Raw genomic sequence first — 16364 nt, forward strand, 5'->3', positions numbered from 1 at the left:
TCTGCCCAGTTTGGGATTGTTTGATATGTTCAAAGCTATTTATTAATCGTATTTCTCCATCTAATAAAAAAAAAATATAGATAATCTAATGAATAACTTTAGAAATATTTTTTTTACAGATTTTTGACATTTTTTTCTTTGTAATTTCAAAACTAATCTTCTGTAAGTGTATTGACGATATTGTAGTGTTATACTATACTGATCAGATGTTACCAATCAGGCACACCTCAAAAATGACAAGGTTGAGCGCATAAATGTAGAACTAATAGAATAGTATTGACATAACAGGATACAATATACAATAGTAAGGCTTATTGTGTAATACCATGAAGTCAGTACATATGACCAGTGTTGCAGACAGTCAACTAAATTTAGCTTAAATGAGATATTACAGTTTGAACTTAGTTATCGTACATTATACCGAAATATCAACAAAAATATGAGTTGTCTGTATACACAAGGGAAATTAATTAACTCACTATGTTTTTGTCGTTTCTGTTTTTCTGTAAGTTTTAAAAATAATAAAAATATGAATATTAACTGAATAATAGAATTAAATTAATGTAATAAGCAGTTTATTGGTACACAAATGTTTCCTGCTATTTTCCGTGTTTGTTACGTCGCCACATGCCATATATTCAAAAACGGCCATAACATAAAACTAATTAGTTAATTCTGGCTGTAATTAAACTATAAAGGAAGTATAAAATAAGAAATTCAGGTTTAAACTCAATAAATTGCGTAAGTCACGAAGATGAAAAAGAGAAAATAACGTCTCCCAAGCAGTTAAGCGGTGTACTTAAAAAGTTTAAGAGCATTTTTGATTGATACGCTTTATTGCGCTCTAGCTATTCCAAAATTGAATACCAGTCGGAATTTTCGAATATTTAAATTTAGAAGTATATAACATTTTTTTAAATTTAAATATTAAAAAATTTCATGCGTATTTGGGATTGTAAAGTAAAAGGTTGCTATATACAAAATAAGTCACAAAGATCATGTGTAGAAAAACATTGTTGAAATCTTGACATTTAGAGAATTACACCTTCGCATATGTATTTATCTATAACCTTCACACCAAGTTAAAGAAAGTGGGGCAAGTAGGCAGAGACTTCTAAGAGACAATTAGATCTTAATCCTAACATAGACTTACATCTCCTGTTTTATCCTGTTTTTATAACTCGTATTATGTATTCACGCCTGTTTCAGATACTTAGTCCTCAGAAATGGCTACGCATGAATGGTATCATTAGCGACACGCTATACTTTATCATTTCTCTGGCACTGTTCATGTCTGTAGACCTTATATATGTATATTGCCCTAAAACATTCAATAATAATAACAATTATAAACACTATAAGTGAAGGTGAACTTATTACTAAAAGAGATATCTTTCAATCACCCTAACACAGTAGAAGAGAAGGTAGTGGATAACAGTCGTGTAAGGGGGGAAAGGGGGAAAGGTGTTAATAATGTAGACTAAAATCCCATTGCTAGCAATATACCCAACCAGGTCGACCTTCTCGTGGTTTCCCCTGAAAACAATCATGGTTAATTTCTGATGAATTCATCATGATGGGCTAACTGGCCTGTTTTCATTCTCATCTATCACCCTTCACTGGTGCTCCGCCAGCGTATCCCGTTAGCGCAGGTGGGGTTACCATACCATTTTCACTCATAAAAAAAAAACATTCGTGTAAAACGGACTGCATTTTTCATCAGATGGCTCATTTTGTTTGCCATTCTAAGTTTAAAAGTGCATAAAAAACTGACTCCTCTTTCGGGTAAGACACGGTCTATCAACAAATACCATCATATAATTGGTATATATATATATATATATATATATATATATATATATATATATATATATATATATATATATATATATACACATACAAATTAATGCAGTCAACAAATCATAAATACTGTTATAACAGGTACAGGTAAGGTTCGCATGTAGAGCGGGACGCGGTGATTGCGACAGAGACGCCCACGCTCGCAACTTGCACTAAGCTGTTATAATCTGTGGGTAATTGCTGCGACATGATAATTAGAATTAACTACCTACCTGTTAACTTGCTTACCGTAATGAATATTGTAATCCATGATCCTCCTTACATTATAAGTAATATTAATTTATAGACACCAGAGGGAGACTTTGTACAAAAGTCGATTGCTTGGATACCTTTGTCCCATTCGTGTTTCAACCGTGAAGCAGTTGTGTTTGCATGACTGTGTTTCGGGTTGAAGGGTGGGATATGGCGTGAAATTACTGAGTACAGAGGAATAACACCTGAGTCCTCAGGAATGGCAACGCATGGGGGTTATCATGGGCGAAACAGTATAGTCTGTTATGCCCATGGTACTGTTCATGTCTATAGGCGACGGTTACCGCTTTCCATCAGGTGGGCCGTCAGCTTGTTTGCCATTCTAAGTTGTATAAAAAAAAAAAACTTTTGAGCTCCATGTTTTATTTTTTATAGGAGATGGTAATTAACGCTGTCATTTAGCTAAATTATGATAAATTTACTAGAATTTCTCGACGTTTTGATCTAGGGGTCTACAATGAAATTTAATTCTGAGTTTTCGGATTCAATTTTGTGTTTTCGTTCATACCGAAATCGGCCCAGTAAATGGAGCTTAAAATTTCGTTCGGTATAAATCCTACCATAAAAGTCCAAAGGAACGATATTTTAACATCTTTAAGCGGTATGTATTATCACAGATAATATAATACTGTATTATGTAATTTTAACATTAGCGTTTCATTTTGCCCCGATATTTCGTTTCCCCGACATTTCCTGGTAGATAGATAGATAGATACTGTTTATTGTTTCTTCCAAAAGATTACACAATAGTAAACTTATTATAAATATAAATAATTGCTTGTTGCCATTTTAAGTTGTATAAAAAAAATTGTAGTGAGTGGCACGAGCTCCACCGACAAGAGCGCAGCTCTTAAATGGATAGATAGAAAAAAAAAATAATAAATAAGACTTCTTTCTTTCCTTGCTCTTTCAATTTTTTTATGTAAAAGTAATCTATACATAAAAAATACATATTGAAAATTGAATATCATGTAGAGTTGTACACATTTGAAGGCGATAATCTATGTTTCAATTTATGGTTAAATGGGAGGCTAAATTGCTGTTTATAACCTTGATCTAAATTTTATCTTATCATGCGTGATAACGTTAAAAAACAAAATAACACGTGACGTTACGTTATGGCGATATTGACATAAAAGACCATGGAATTCACTAGACTTGTAACATAAATCAAGTAAACAGTCTATTAAAATAGTGCTGAGGCACTATACACACATAGAATTATGACATGTTTATAGTATTTTTACTAAAATGTTTTTTTTTTTCATTAAAACACTAAAAACATTTATTTATTTGTTATTTATTAAACTTTAATACACTTAGAAAGTGCAAATGGCGGATTTAAACCAAATGGCGTTATCTAACAGTCGACTGTAGACAAAAATAACAGAAAATATAATTGACGGTGCAACTTAATTTTGCCTCCCCTATGGGAAAAACCAGTAATAGATTCGGCCTCGACTTTACAAAACTTATTAATATTGCTCTTTATTATTAGTTTTATTTGTAAGCTTAATAATATAAAAAAAATGTATTTTTTTTTCAACTATAAGATAGTAACTCCCAAACAAATTAATCGAAGATGACTTCTATGTGTTTTTTTTTCTTTGAAAGATTTTTATGTCTGTGGGAAATCAGATGACTCTCAGCAAAAGGAAGGCATACGATAAATGGCGTAATCCTAAAACCGTTTTGTTCGCATTTAAATAATAAAAAATAATTCATATTAATTTCAAAACTATTTGATGACTTCAATTATTATAAAATGATATCATTGCAATAGGGATCAATGACTGTAAATGTTTTTATATCGAATTCATAAAGGGTGCGGTGTGGGCGAAAAAGGCTGTGGACTAAGTGATAAACTGACGTCTTTTACCTGTTACATTTAACGATTAAACTACGAAACAGATTCGAATTGAATTCTACAGCGACATTATCTGAAGTGCAATGATGGGTACGGAATATTATTATTATAAGACCATCATTAAAAATGGCACAGAAACGAAGGCGAAGTCGTCCTTATGTCATACGATTGTTATTGTAATAAAAATGTCACTAAAAACTTTAAAGAATGTATTCAAGACTTATTATAAAATACCTAGATATATTTGAAAAAAAGAACCACTTTCGGGAATTTGGGAATCCTAAATATAATTCTGATTAGAGTCTGGTAATGAAATTGAATTTTACCATTAAAAAGATGACCTTCGACTTCAAGTCACTTTGTAAATGTTTAATAAATATTTTAATAGTAGCAATATATCGCTTGCTCTTATAGCTTGTGCCATAGAAGATTTGCAAATTTTAGCACACCTTAAACTGCGGTGTCATTCAATAATACTCTTGCGGTAACTGTGTTTGGACGCTGTTATTGTTCCACTATATTCCACGTCCACATGGGTGTCACGCAATGCCGGCGAAAGTGCAAGGTCAGTGGCGACATCTTTATTATTGTTTATTCTACGTTTCGAGTGAATAAAAGTCTTTACACCGTTATGTTTACTATTAGCTGTTATCCGTGGTTGGGTTTGAGCACAATTCTTAAAAAAAAAAGTTTGGCGCCAATAATTATTTCCATGGAAACTTTAAAAACGAAATGTCTTATCAAAGTCTGTGCAGATGAGATAAAATATTCGTGTGTTTGAGGTAGTTTTTTACATTATGTTTAGCGTCATAAAGCACTTTCAATATTGTTGTATAATATGTATATTGTATTATCTATGTTATGCTTGAGCGAGGGCAACACTGGGGAGACGGCCATGTTTTTAAAAATTAAAGCAGCTGTGAAGACTACGACCCGGCCTTTTACTTACATATATTTACATAGTAATATAGTGAACCCGAATACATATCTAAAAAATATAATCAAATTTAGAAAATCATTCTATTTTTCAAATTTAAATTTCGACGTTGGACACCCTTCAGTATGATTATGAACGAATACTTTTTTTTTTCCTTATACTTAAATCCGCATCTAGCTGCATAAACATAATTATATAAAGGATATGTTTGATATTTTGATTGTAATTGATATATTCGAAAAATATTTAAAGACATTTAAAAATGGTTTTGATATTTTTTCACCTATAGTAAGCTATATTATCAGCGATTAACAGATTAAAAAAAAAGTACTTTTATCTATCTATCCGTGCCCGTGTGTCTTCTTTTTTTTTTTCAATGGCAATCGGTCGTTATATATCCGATCATTTTTGCGAGCATCATGTATTCTTGTAATGAGTTTTAAATCAAATATTCATCGTTATCAGTCAAGCAATTGATCAAGTATAAATTCAATAAGATTTCATTTTAATAGGTATGCAAATCAATTCTTCCTCTAGTCTATTATAATTTTATTTTTAAATCCTAAGGCGGGACGATAGTAAGATATCAAGTCATACAGTTTTTTTTTTAATTAGGGGAAAATCCTTGGATTATAAAGTACCTAGTACCTACGTTATACTATGTAAATATGTAGTAAGTCTATGAAAAAATTCACAGGAAACTTAGATCGTGAGATAAAAGAATTTATTAAAAAAATCACTTATTTTGTATTGCAAAATCTTTATTATATGTAACTTACTATGGACACATTTAAAGATTTAATATATATATATATATTTGATACAACCTTGTTTGTTTTATACATTTTTCAGTTATCGTACTTTTTAATTTGACGTGTTCATACTTCAAAGGTTTTGAAGTATAAACCTTTGGATTACTTGTTCAAAGAGTTCTCTGCAACAATCGTGTTTTTTCAAGCAATAACTGTTATCTAAAAATAAAAAAAACATAAATAATTCGCATTGTAAAAGTATATTTAAAATAAAATCTAAATCTTAATATAAAAACAACATATAAATGGCAGCCATGTGGTCAGGAGTACGCAGAAGAAGAGAATACCAATTTATAGTTGTAAGAAAAATGCTAACTTTGTTTTCTTAGAGGCAATTTTTTTTATTATACCTACTCGTTATCACTGAGGAGGAAGGGATTGTTAGTAATGGAAAACAGCTCCATTGCTATCAGTATACTTAATCAGATCGACCTCCTCGCGGTTTCCCCCTGGAAACCATCGTGATTGACTCATATCGAATTCGTCACGATAGGTTAACTGACCCGCTTTCATCTTCATACGTATCATCTCTCACTGGTGCCCCGCCAGCGTATACCAGCGCAGGTGGGATTGCCATTTCATGTTCAGCCATTAAAAAAAAACAAACATATTATCACCGATGATAACGAGAGATTTTTGGTTAATAAATATTTGAACACTAATACTTTTTTTTATACAACTTAGAATGGCAAACAAGCTGACGGCCCACCTAATGGAAAGTGGTAACCGTCGCCTATAGACATGAGCAGTACGATGGACATAACAGAGTATACTGTTTCGCCCATGATACTCCCCATGCGTTGCCATTCCTGAGGACTCAAGTGTTATTTCTCTGTACCCTGTAAATTCACGCCATATCCCACCCTTCAAACCGAAACACAGCCATGCAAATACAACTGCTTCATGGTAGAAACACGAATGGGACAGAGGTACCCGCAAAGCATTCGACTTTTGTACAAAAATATTATCTAGTAATAAACAAGAATGTTTGTTTATAACATTAATAAGGTAATAAGGATTAAATAAAACTATTATTGTATTAAAAACATAATCGTGCAGTATTTTGAAATAAGAAACTCTAGTAACTGATATCTTCCCATAAGGGGGAAAGAGTACTGATGCGGAAAACCGCAATGTTCCCGTGGGATAGGCGAGTGTAATTTTAAGCGGAGCATCGCAGATTTTTTTTATGTACACATTACGTTTACATAGAAACAATAAGGTGGAACATAGCCATATGAGACCGGGTCGGTTGTGCCCATCTCAGATTTGTTTTTGCCCATCCCAACGTACCAGCGGGGCTTTTAATTATGCTCAAAGACATTTCTAAGCGTACGTAAAGTTATTTTAAGGGGCCAGGCCTCCCTTAGAATATAACCTTAAATACGCTAATGAGCGTGAACATTAATGAAACTGAAGAAATTTGTTGAATAATTATTGTGATGTCAGCGATCTCGTTCCATTTCAAGTATGCGGTAGCGATAACGTCTCTATCGATAGGTTCGTGTACCAACTAGAACAGTCTGTGTGTGTGTGCTACATCTCTAGGGTGCCTTTTTTGGAGGTCGTTGATCGCCTTCACTACAAGTACTCGTATATGTAGATATATTGCTCCGCAAAAAAACAAGCATCTTCAATTGTAAACACGATATTTTGTGGGTATATTAATTTGTATATATTTAAATTTAGAACGTGAAATCGTGTATTTATTTATATAATACTGACTAGTTTTTGCCCGCTACTTCACACGCGTGGATTTCAGAAGTAGAAAAACCAATTATATAGATCACTTCCAGATTGCGTATTAAGATAAGACATTAGACTTTTAGGATTACAATTGTAAAAACTATATCCAATTTGATTCAGATGTTTTTGCTTGATGCCGGTACAAACATACAAACGGAGTGTCATACAAAATTTCTACAAATTTTATCGTTAAAAATTTCGTAAAAAAATATTTTAAAATGTATGCGCATATTTTAACACATGGTTAAGGGTCCTGAATTGGTCCCGAAACTATTCGAGCTTTCTTGATCTAATTATATGTAAGTGAAACCGGTAGTCCCTATAAAGTACATAATATAGTCGTAAGGAAAATCCGACCAATTGTGAAGAAAGAAGAAAAAAAAAGGATGTCTTTTGAAAGTCTCTTAACAATATAATATACATAAACATATATGTATATGCATATACAATAAAATAAAAGATTGCTCTCAGCAATAAGACCGCCTTACTGTACTTATACAATTGTATCGTTGTTTGTAAATTGCCTTGCTTATTTCCTATATTGTATAATGCAAATAAACTATACTCATTCATTCATTCATTCAATACATAAATATCTTGTTACACTGTTGTATTAGGTTTTTTTTATTGGATGAAAATGGTATGGTAACCCAGCCTGCGCTAACGGGATACGCTGGCGGAGCACTAGTGAAGGGTGATAGATGAGAATGAAAACAGGCCAGTTAGCCCATCATGATGAATTCATCAGGAATTAACCATGATAGTTTCCCAGGGGGAACCGCGAGGAGGTGGACCTGGTTGGGTATATTGCTAGCAATAGGATCCTTAGTCTCCATTACTAACAACTCCTTTCCCCCCTGTTGTATTTTAATGGATGATAATGGAATGGTAACCCCACCTGCGCTATCGGTATACACCGGCGGGGCACCAGTGAAGGATGATAGGTGAGGATGAAGCAGGCCAGTTAGCCTATCGTGACGAATTCAACAAGAATTGTTCACGATGGTTTCCAGGGGGAACCACGTGGAGGTCGACCTAATAAGGCATATTGCTAGCAATGGGGCTGTCAAACTCCATTGCTAACGATTCCTTCCCCCCCCCCCCTGTTGTATTAGGTTAGTACCTGTAAAAATAGTGATACGTGTAGATATAGATATAAAATAAATACATATACCGATTTGGTAAATGAGGTTCTTTGCCCAGCAGTGGGATAGTATAGATTACGAGATATAATAATGCGAATAACCGTGTATAATCGAATCATAAAAGGATTAACGATAAGACAATTCTGCATCGAAGATAAGCCAATGCTAGTAGTATATTTGTAGTTACAAAATTTCATTTGTTACTTTGTTTTTTGTGAAACAAAGAATATTTAGTTAACAATTTTAGTGCTGAAAATGTTTAGAAACACTTTATCCGTATGTATTTTATTTGTTATATTAATAATGAATTATGGTGTTTGTTAAATGTTTACTCATTTATTTACCAGAGGGAGACTTTGTACAAAAGTCGTTTGCTTGGCTACCTCTGTCCCATTCGTGTTTCAACCGTATAGCAGTTGTGTTTGCATGGTTGTGTTTCGGTTTGAAGGGTGGGATATGGCGTGAATTTACAGGGTACAGAGGCATAACATCTGAGTCCTCAGGAATGACAACGCATAGGGTGTATCATGGGCGTAACAGTATACTCTGTTATGTCTATGGTACTGCTCATGTTTATAGGCGACGGTTACCACTTTCCATCAGGTGGGCCGTCAGCTTGTTTGCCATTCTAAGTTGTATAAAAAAGAAATTGTTAGTTAGTTTGAGTACTGAAAATTAAATAATGTATTCGTGGACGTCTGGCAAAGCTAATTATTTTTATAATTGATGAGATTAATTTTTTTATCAGTCCCATTTTAATTGTCAAATTTTATTTTCAAATTAATGTTTGGTAATATAGTAAATTGCAGAAAAAAAATTTTTTGGTATGATTATTCTGTTGAAATTGTTTATAATTTAATTAGGTATTTTATTTAAGAGAAGTATGCACCTTAATAATCGTTTAAATCTACTAAGCACTGACCTATGTTTAAAATTATTGCTCAATAATAACTATTGTATTTTTATTAAATACCATTTTAATAAATCTTGTCTGTTATTTGTTTCAGATCGAGGAGGTTATGCAGCAGAGGGCGCCAGGGGTGCCTAATAACATCAAACTACAGTATGTTTAAAAATATATATAATTTATATAAATGTTAAGCTTTGTTTAATATTAAAGTGTAAAAAAGAATAATCAAATTACAGCGCTCAAGACATGAATTGTTATGTATAGTGCCATCTATCGTGCAGATGATATAATTACGAATTGGCAACATTGCATACCGTAACGATAGAGGGCGGTAACAATCTTATATTGTGTATGCTATTTTTGACTATCGCTGTCACCGGGGGTATAGCTCAGTGGTAGAGCATACGACTGCAGATCGAGAGGTCCCCGGTTCAAACCCGGGTGCCCCCTATATCATTTTTATTTATTTATTTTTGTAACATTTTGATATTATTTAATTAAATAATGATTCTCGTACAGTTTTGGAATTTATCGTAACATAGACTCGAAGAATTTTTATTTATTTATTCCTAGACAACCGCAATCCAGCTCGAAGTCGTTAGCAGCGCGGCGAGGGTTCGCCTCGAATTTCTTCAAAGCCACCTTCAGCTCTCGTAGCAAGGCGGTGCAGGCCGCCTCACCGGAAGTCGAGACAACCGCCAAGATAGGCAGCGCGGAGACTAAACCTGTTACGAGGAATAGGCCTAAAACTGGTGAGGATTATATTATTTACTATCTGTACCCCGCAGCTCCGCCTAAAGTATGCTATGTGCTTTTTTTTTTAATGAATGCTAATAGAATGGTGAATCTGCCTGCGCTAATGGTATACGCTGGTAGGGCAACAGTGAGAATGATGCAGGTCAGTTAGCCCATCCTGACAAATTCGCAAATGAATCAACCACAATGGTTTCCAGGGGGAACAGTGAGGTCCACCTGATAGGGTATATTGCTAGTAATAGAGTTATTAATCCCCATTTCTAACAATCCCTTTCCCTCCTATCCTATGTGCTAAGTTAGGATATAATTTACATGTATGCAAAGTAACCGACAAAGGATAAGCAAGCTGAAGTGTCAGTAAACTGGTCACATGGCTCGAAGAATCGATAATCATTGGGGAAGAAAGGTTCTTAGTTGGCGACCACGTACGGGCAAACACATTGTAGGACGACCCCCCACTAGATGCAATGACGACCACAAATGGACTACAGGGAGTCAGTGGATGCAGGTGGCTCAGGATCGTTCCTTGTGGCAGTGTATGAGGGAAGGACCAGTCTAGACCTGGGATTCAGCACGATGGTTTCAGCAGGGAGGACCACGTGGAGGTCAACCCCCCTCCCCCCCTCCCCCCACTTCGTTATGTATTAGGGATGAGCAATGTCATTCATTCAATTTCAAGGGTCTATATGAATTTCACTGTCGACTAAAATATTTTTTGATGAATTTTAGCGACCTGACTCATTACTCGCCCCTTATTTAAATCACTCTACTTAGTAATCAATGAATCATTTGTCAAAATGTATATACAACCATTTAAGTAGATCTATTTAATGCCTGTAAATGGATAGGTATTTAATACTTAGTACCTAAAAGGTAGAAAGTCAGTAAAGCGGCCATAAAGCCTACAAATTTGAAATTTTGCATAGAAATTTCTCGTGCGATGAAAGCAAGAAACAAGATACAATAGAAAGCATTGTAATTTTTTTTTATCAATACCGACCTTAGTGTTATCTCTTAGATATAACCATTCTTTGGCAAATAGGTGTAACGTAGAAATAAAAGCTAATCAGCTTATTCATAAAAATGTCCTTATTCATAAAAATAATAAACCAATTTTAGTTATATAAGTGTTTTGTCCTTTTGCACTAATTTCTCAATGTGAAAAACAATGACAAAACACTTTTATAATTTAAGTAGGTTTGTAGGACATTTTAGTTTTTATGAATAAGAGAGCAAGCAGCTATCAATTATAATAAAAAAATGCATCTTTTTTCAGCGCCTCCACTACCAGAAACATCGACAAAGGTAAAACTCAGAAGAGCAGATCTTACCAAACCACCTTTAAAAAAACCTAACAGATTATCCATTGAATTAAAACGGCCAGACAAGACAAATATACATACACCAGACCCTGGAGGGCCCAGAAAAGCTCCGAAGAACCCCAAACATGAGCTAAAGAGATCGAACTCAATCATTAAAATAGTAAAAAAGTCTTACGTACCCGACACGCCAACCGAAAGTATATTGCCGCCATCTTTAAAACCAAAAGTGATCGAAAAATTAAAATCAACAAAGATTGTTAATAATAACGACATTTGGACGAACGCAAATGAAGTGAAAAGTACTAAAAGGCCAGCACCTCCTACGCCTGTAAGGTAGGATTTTATTTTATTACTTAATCTCTTCCAAGGAAGGCACTGCCCTATTTAGTAGATATATATTTCAAATAGCGCGCCAAAGAACCAGGTAAACAAACCATACCTTTATTATAAAATTAAATTTGAATCTTAATTCAATGTAATACCGGTTATTTTACACTGAATGTAATGACGTACACCGCACACGTGACGAATGGTCGTTTTTTATCTGTTTCTTAGTGTGCATTCTCTCTTTCACAGACGTTGGATTTTCTCTGTCTGTACTCTTCATACTTATACGATATTTTCCTTCTTGTATTAACCGCATAATTTAAACAGCAGATTGAGTTCGTTGTTATCAAGTTATTAGAATCTTTTTAACTTAACATCGTAATAGAAAGAAACGTGGTATATTCCTATCTCTGTCATTGGTATGAGAAGCGAAGCAAAGGCAACAGCAAGCAAGAGACAAGTTTGTTTGGTACGTTGGTCCGCGTATGTTGTCCGGTCAGGCCGGTGTAGTGTAGTGTTTTATTTCGAACTTTTTTAAACGAAACGAACTTTAGTCTTATTTTAAAAAGATGGTGTGTTAATTAGTTTGTGCATATTTGTGAGGTGTGTTGTACTTGATCGGAATTAATGGTGCAATGTGTTCACTTACAAGGCGCTACGCCAGATGTGGCTACTAAAAGACAATTATTGTAACTACCTATTTGCTTGTTGTCGGTTTGATGGTGGGACATCAAACATTGGCATTATTGTATTGAGTGTCTATCTGTAATGCGTGATGTGAAAGTTGTAAAATCACGAGTATTGTTCGGGGAATAAATTACACGGTGTTTGGAAATCATTTGGTCAACTGATTTCTATTCAATAGGTATTCATTACAGGGCAATATCTTGTAACAAATGTGGTTTATGCATACCTAGAAAGATTTCTTTTAATATGTACCTATTAGTTGTAAACTGTAGCTAGGCAGTTCTCTTATAATGTAATTATGTCTATGTACCACTTGACTGAGGGTGTTCATTATTTTTGTTATTTTTAGGAATTTCCTGTAACTTATATCCTATGGAATGTTAAATTGTTTGTTTGACATTTTTATGCTATATTTTTATTATTATCTAAGTGAATATGATTAATAATAGTATTCAATTTTACTCATTAAAAGTCGATAGATATTTATCTAAAAATAATGGCCGGTTATTAATAGGAATTCCAGTAAAACGGTCGATTCCAACAATAAAGTGCAACTAGAATAATTTAAACAGACTGGACCTGAGATGCTTGACTTTCCATTGGATCCAGTGTAGTTTAGTTCCAGTTGTAATCCAGAGCTAAATTTTGTGCCACTAAAATAGTGTAAACTGTGCATAAATCTAATCTAGGTGTAACTAGAAATATCACTAATCACCATTTTTAACCGACTTTAAAAAGAAGGTGGTTCGGTTTGTTATTTTCGTTGTTATTATTCGGTTGTATTTTTTTCATGTTTGTTACTTCATACCTCGATCAGTTGTAAACCGATTTGGAAAGATCTTTTTTAATATGAAAGAAACATACAGATTAGTCCCGTAAATTTTTTTTAAAAAATGTTTCAATTAAGTTTGAAAATCAAAACAACTGTTTTTGCTACAGTTGAAATCGATTTCTTTTTGTGAAGCACAATCTTAGTTATAAAATATAGTTAGTTATATATATAGTTACTTATCAGTTTTTACTAGAAGTTCAAAATTTATTAACTCTTTCATTTATAAAAACGTCAAACATTAACTTAAATCTATTTTCGAAATTGAGGTTTTTTTTGACATATTTTTGCGCTAAATTCATAATTTAGAAAGAAAGTGTCTAAATAATAATAGTTGACGTAGGTTTGTAGATGCTTTAAGTTTTTTTTTTTTTTTTTAATACGGACGTAAAACCGCATCACCCTAATGGGAGACAGGCGTGACAAATATGTGTGTATGATGTAACACCGCATGGGCATCTGTCTTATTGTACCGATATTATTATAAACTTTTTTTTAAATTTTACTACTATCCATAAACTTTTTTTCAATGGTTGATAATGGAATGGTAACCCCGCGTGCGCCATCGGGATACGCTGGCGGGGCACCAGTGAGGGATGACAGATAAAAATGAAAAGGCAGGTCAGTTAGCTCATCGGGACGAATTCCACTAGAATTAATCACGACGGTTTCCAGGGGGAACCGCGTGGAAGTCAACCTGATTGCTACAAATGTATTGCTAGCAATGGTTCAATTAGATTCCATTACTAACAATCCCTTTCCCCCCTCCATAGTTTTTTGTACGCGTCCACATAGTTTCTATAACATTGCCATGATAATCGTAGCTCTACTTATCCTCTATTTAATATTGACATTGAACGCGTCATTATACACCCTTGCATCAATTCATTTGTGTAATAACTCGTTTTAAATTGGTATTGCGACTGCGCACTCGCCCACAGTGCATTGTACAATTTAAAAACAATATCGTCGAGAGCAGATGTGAACGTGACATTTGCCCTTTGAGAGGCAACACTTGATTTCACATGTGTTTGTTTCCCATGTGGATTAATAAAATGTACTTACTTGGTTACATATATCGATGACTGAATTTAATATATAGAATTGAAGGCAAAAGTGCTGAATTACGTACTCAGCAGTTTTGCCCATCATTCTCAGTATTGCCCATCAAAAAAAAATATAGGATCGAACTGAAACGTGGTCTTTTTACGTTAGTTTTAAGGCACAAAATATTATAAAATCGCAATAGAAATGTTTTAATAACCTTATAAATTGATAAATTAATCACGATAGGACCCTATGTGATGACTAATATACTCATATTGATGAAACAATAACGCCGAGAAGACATAGTGTTAGTTTTTAAACCGATAATCAGCATTATCAGATAAAAGCTATTCAGGAATGCCGACGATAAAATGTTTTGACTAGGTACGTGCATCTAATATCGGATATTTGGTCTTAACTTTACGCATAGCTATCTAGCTCATATATATAATATTTTAATACTCACAATACTAACTAAAACAAATTAAAAGTATAGGTTATTCTGGAAAATCCTTAAAACATTTCAACAGTAATTTACAATAGATTAATGTTGTTTTGGCCATTTGGAGAGGATGGATGAAAGAAGAATTACGAAAGAGATTTATCGAGCAAGAATGAATGAAGATGTCGGTAGGGGCCGCCCTAGACGGACGTATGTCGGCCAAATAGGCGACGTGCTGAAGAAGGACCGAATTAAAAGTACCCGCAACCGGCGAGCGTGTATGAAAAGATTGATGAATGTGGAAGAAGCGAAAGAGGTTTGTTTGAATCGAAGCATTTGGCGTTCCATTGTTTCTGCCTAGTCTTATTGGGAGACAGACGTGACAGATATGTATGTATGTATGTAATGTTGGTACTTATAGATAAGTCATAAAAAATATGTAATCTTATTTTTTTTTATTAATTTCTTATTGAATGAATGAATGAATAAGTATATTTTATTCGCATTATACAATAAAGGAAATAAGCAGAATAATTAACAAACACAACGATACAATTGTATAAGTACAGTATACAATAAGGCGGTCTTATTGCTGAGGGCAATCTTTTCAAGACAACCTTAGGGTTATTATTATTATTTAATTTTTACAAAAATTCACATCTCCCCTCTTAAGAAGAGGAGATGGCAAACTAACCCCCGGCAGAAGCACAGTCGGCCCGGGTTCAAGGCCCCAGGGAGAGAAACCGGCATACAATGCGGGCAGTGTCTAGGAGCACCGCTTTCTGCATCTTTCCCGGAAGTGAGCCGCCTCGGAATCCCAACCGTCTGAGATGTTGTTTCAGACTGGTTGGGATAAGACCGTTCACCGACAAAACGATTGGAGTAATTTCGGTGGACGTCACCCTCCATTTCGGTCACCTCGTGAGCCAAGTCGAGATATTTTCTTTTTCTCGGTTTCGATTATTATTATATATAAATTAATGATTATTTTTAAGAACATCTTGAGGTATAAATACTAATTTATGTCAATATCTTTAGTTAGATATAATACATTTGGCTCTGAAATGTATATTCTCAAAACATTTCCCAATAGTGTTGATGTTTAATACTTATATAATATATACTTATAATAAATATTCAAATTAATAATATAAAAAAATATAAAAAAAAACAATCTCACTGTCCACCTGTTCCATAACTGAGCCAATTTGAAAGTGGAGCAATAAATTTTAATTGCGTGGACGAAATACTAATGATATGCAAATAGACTATTTATTGCAGATTTATGTATCTTCTATATAAATAAAACACTATTGGTTAGTTTTTTTTTTATTATTTCAACCGTTAACTGTTTATTTCTAGACATAAGCCTTCCTCACGAGGGGAGTTTTACTAGTAGTTGTCACGCTTGGCAGGCGGACTGGC

The 16364-nt window shown here is 33.9% G+C and overlaps 1 protein-coding gene and 1 non-coding gene across 17 annotated transcripts in view; both read left to right on the forward strand.

Moving 5' to 3' along the window:
* The window catches only part of LOC113515173 (golgin subfamily B member 1), a 96402-nt gene that overhangs the window by 22634 nt on the left and 57404 nt on the right, over positions 1-16364 (forward strand). For 5 of the 16 annotated variants that reach the window (XM_052896087.1, XM_052896086.1, XM_052896088.1 and 2 more), the window contains 3 exons: positions 9627-9682; positions 10103-10281; positions 11562-11940. In XM_052896087.1, the coding sequence (XP_052752047.1) occupies positions 9639-9682; positions 10103-10281; positions 11562-11940 (602 nt within the window). In that variant the 5' untranslated portion in view covers positions 9627-9638. Of the gene's footprint in view, positions 1-8778; positions 8896-9626; positions 9683-10102; positions 10282-11561; positions 11941-12026; positions 12800-16364 lie in introns of those variants that run through there. The other 11 variants (XM_052896085.1, XM_052896092.1, XM_052896095.1 and 8 more) reach the window with 7 other exon arrangements.
* On the forward strand, positions 9908-9979 carry Trnac-gca (transfer RNA cysteine (anticodon GCA)). Its single transcript has one exon. It is a non-coding gene; the product is annotated as a tRNA-Cys (tRNA).

This window comes from Galleria mellonella, unplaced genomic scaffold, assembly GCF_026898425.1.
Source record: "Galleria mellonella isolate WM207_F2 unplaced genomic scaffold, CSIRO_AGI_GalMel_v1 utg312, whole genome shotgun sequence".
Taxonomy (NCBI): Eukaryota; Metazoa; Arthropoda; class Insecta; order Lepidoptera; family Pyralidae; genus Galleria; species Galleria mellonella.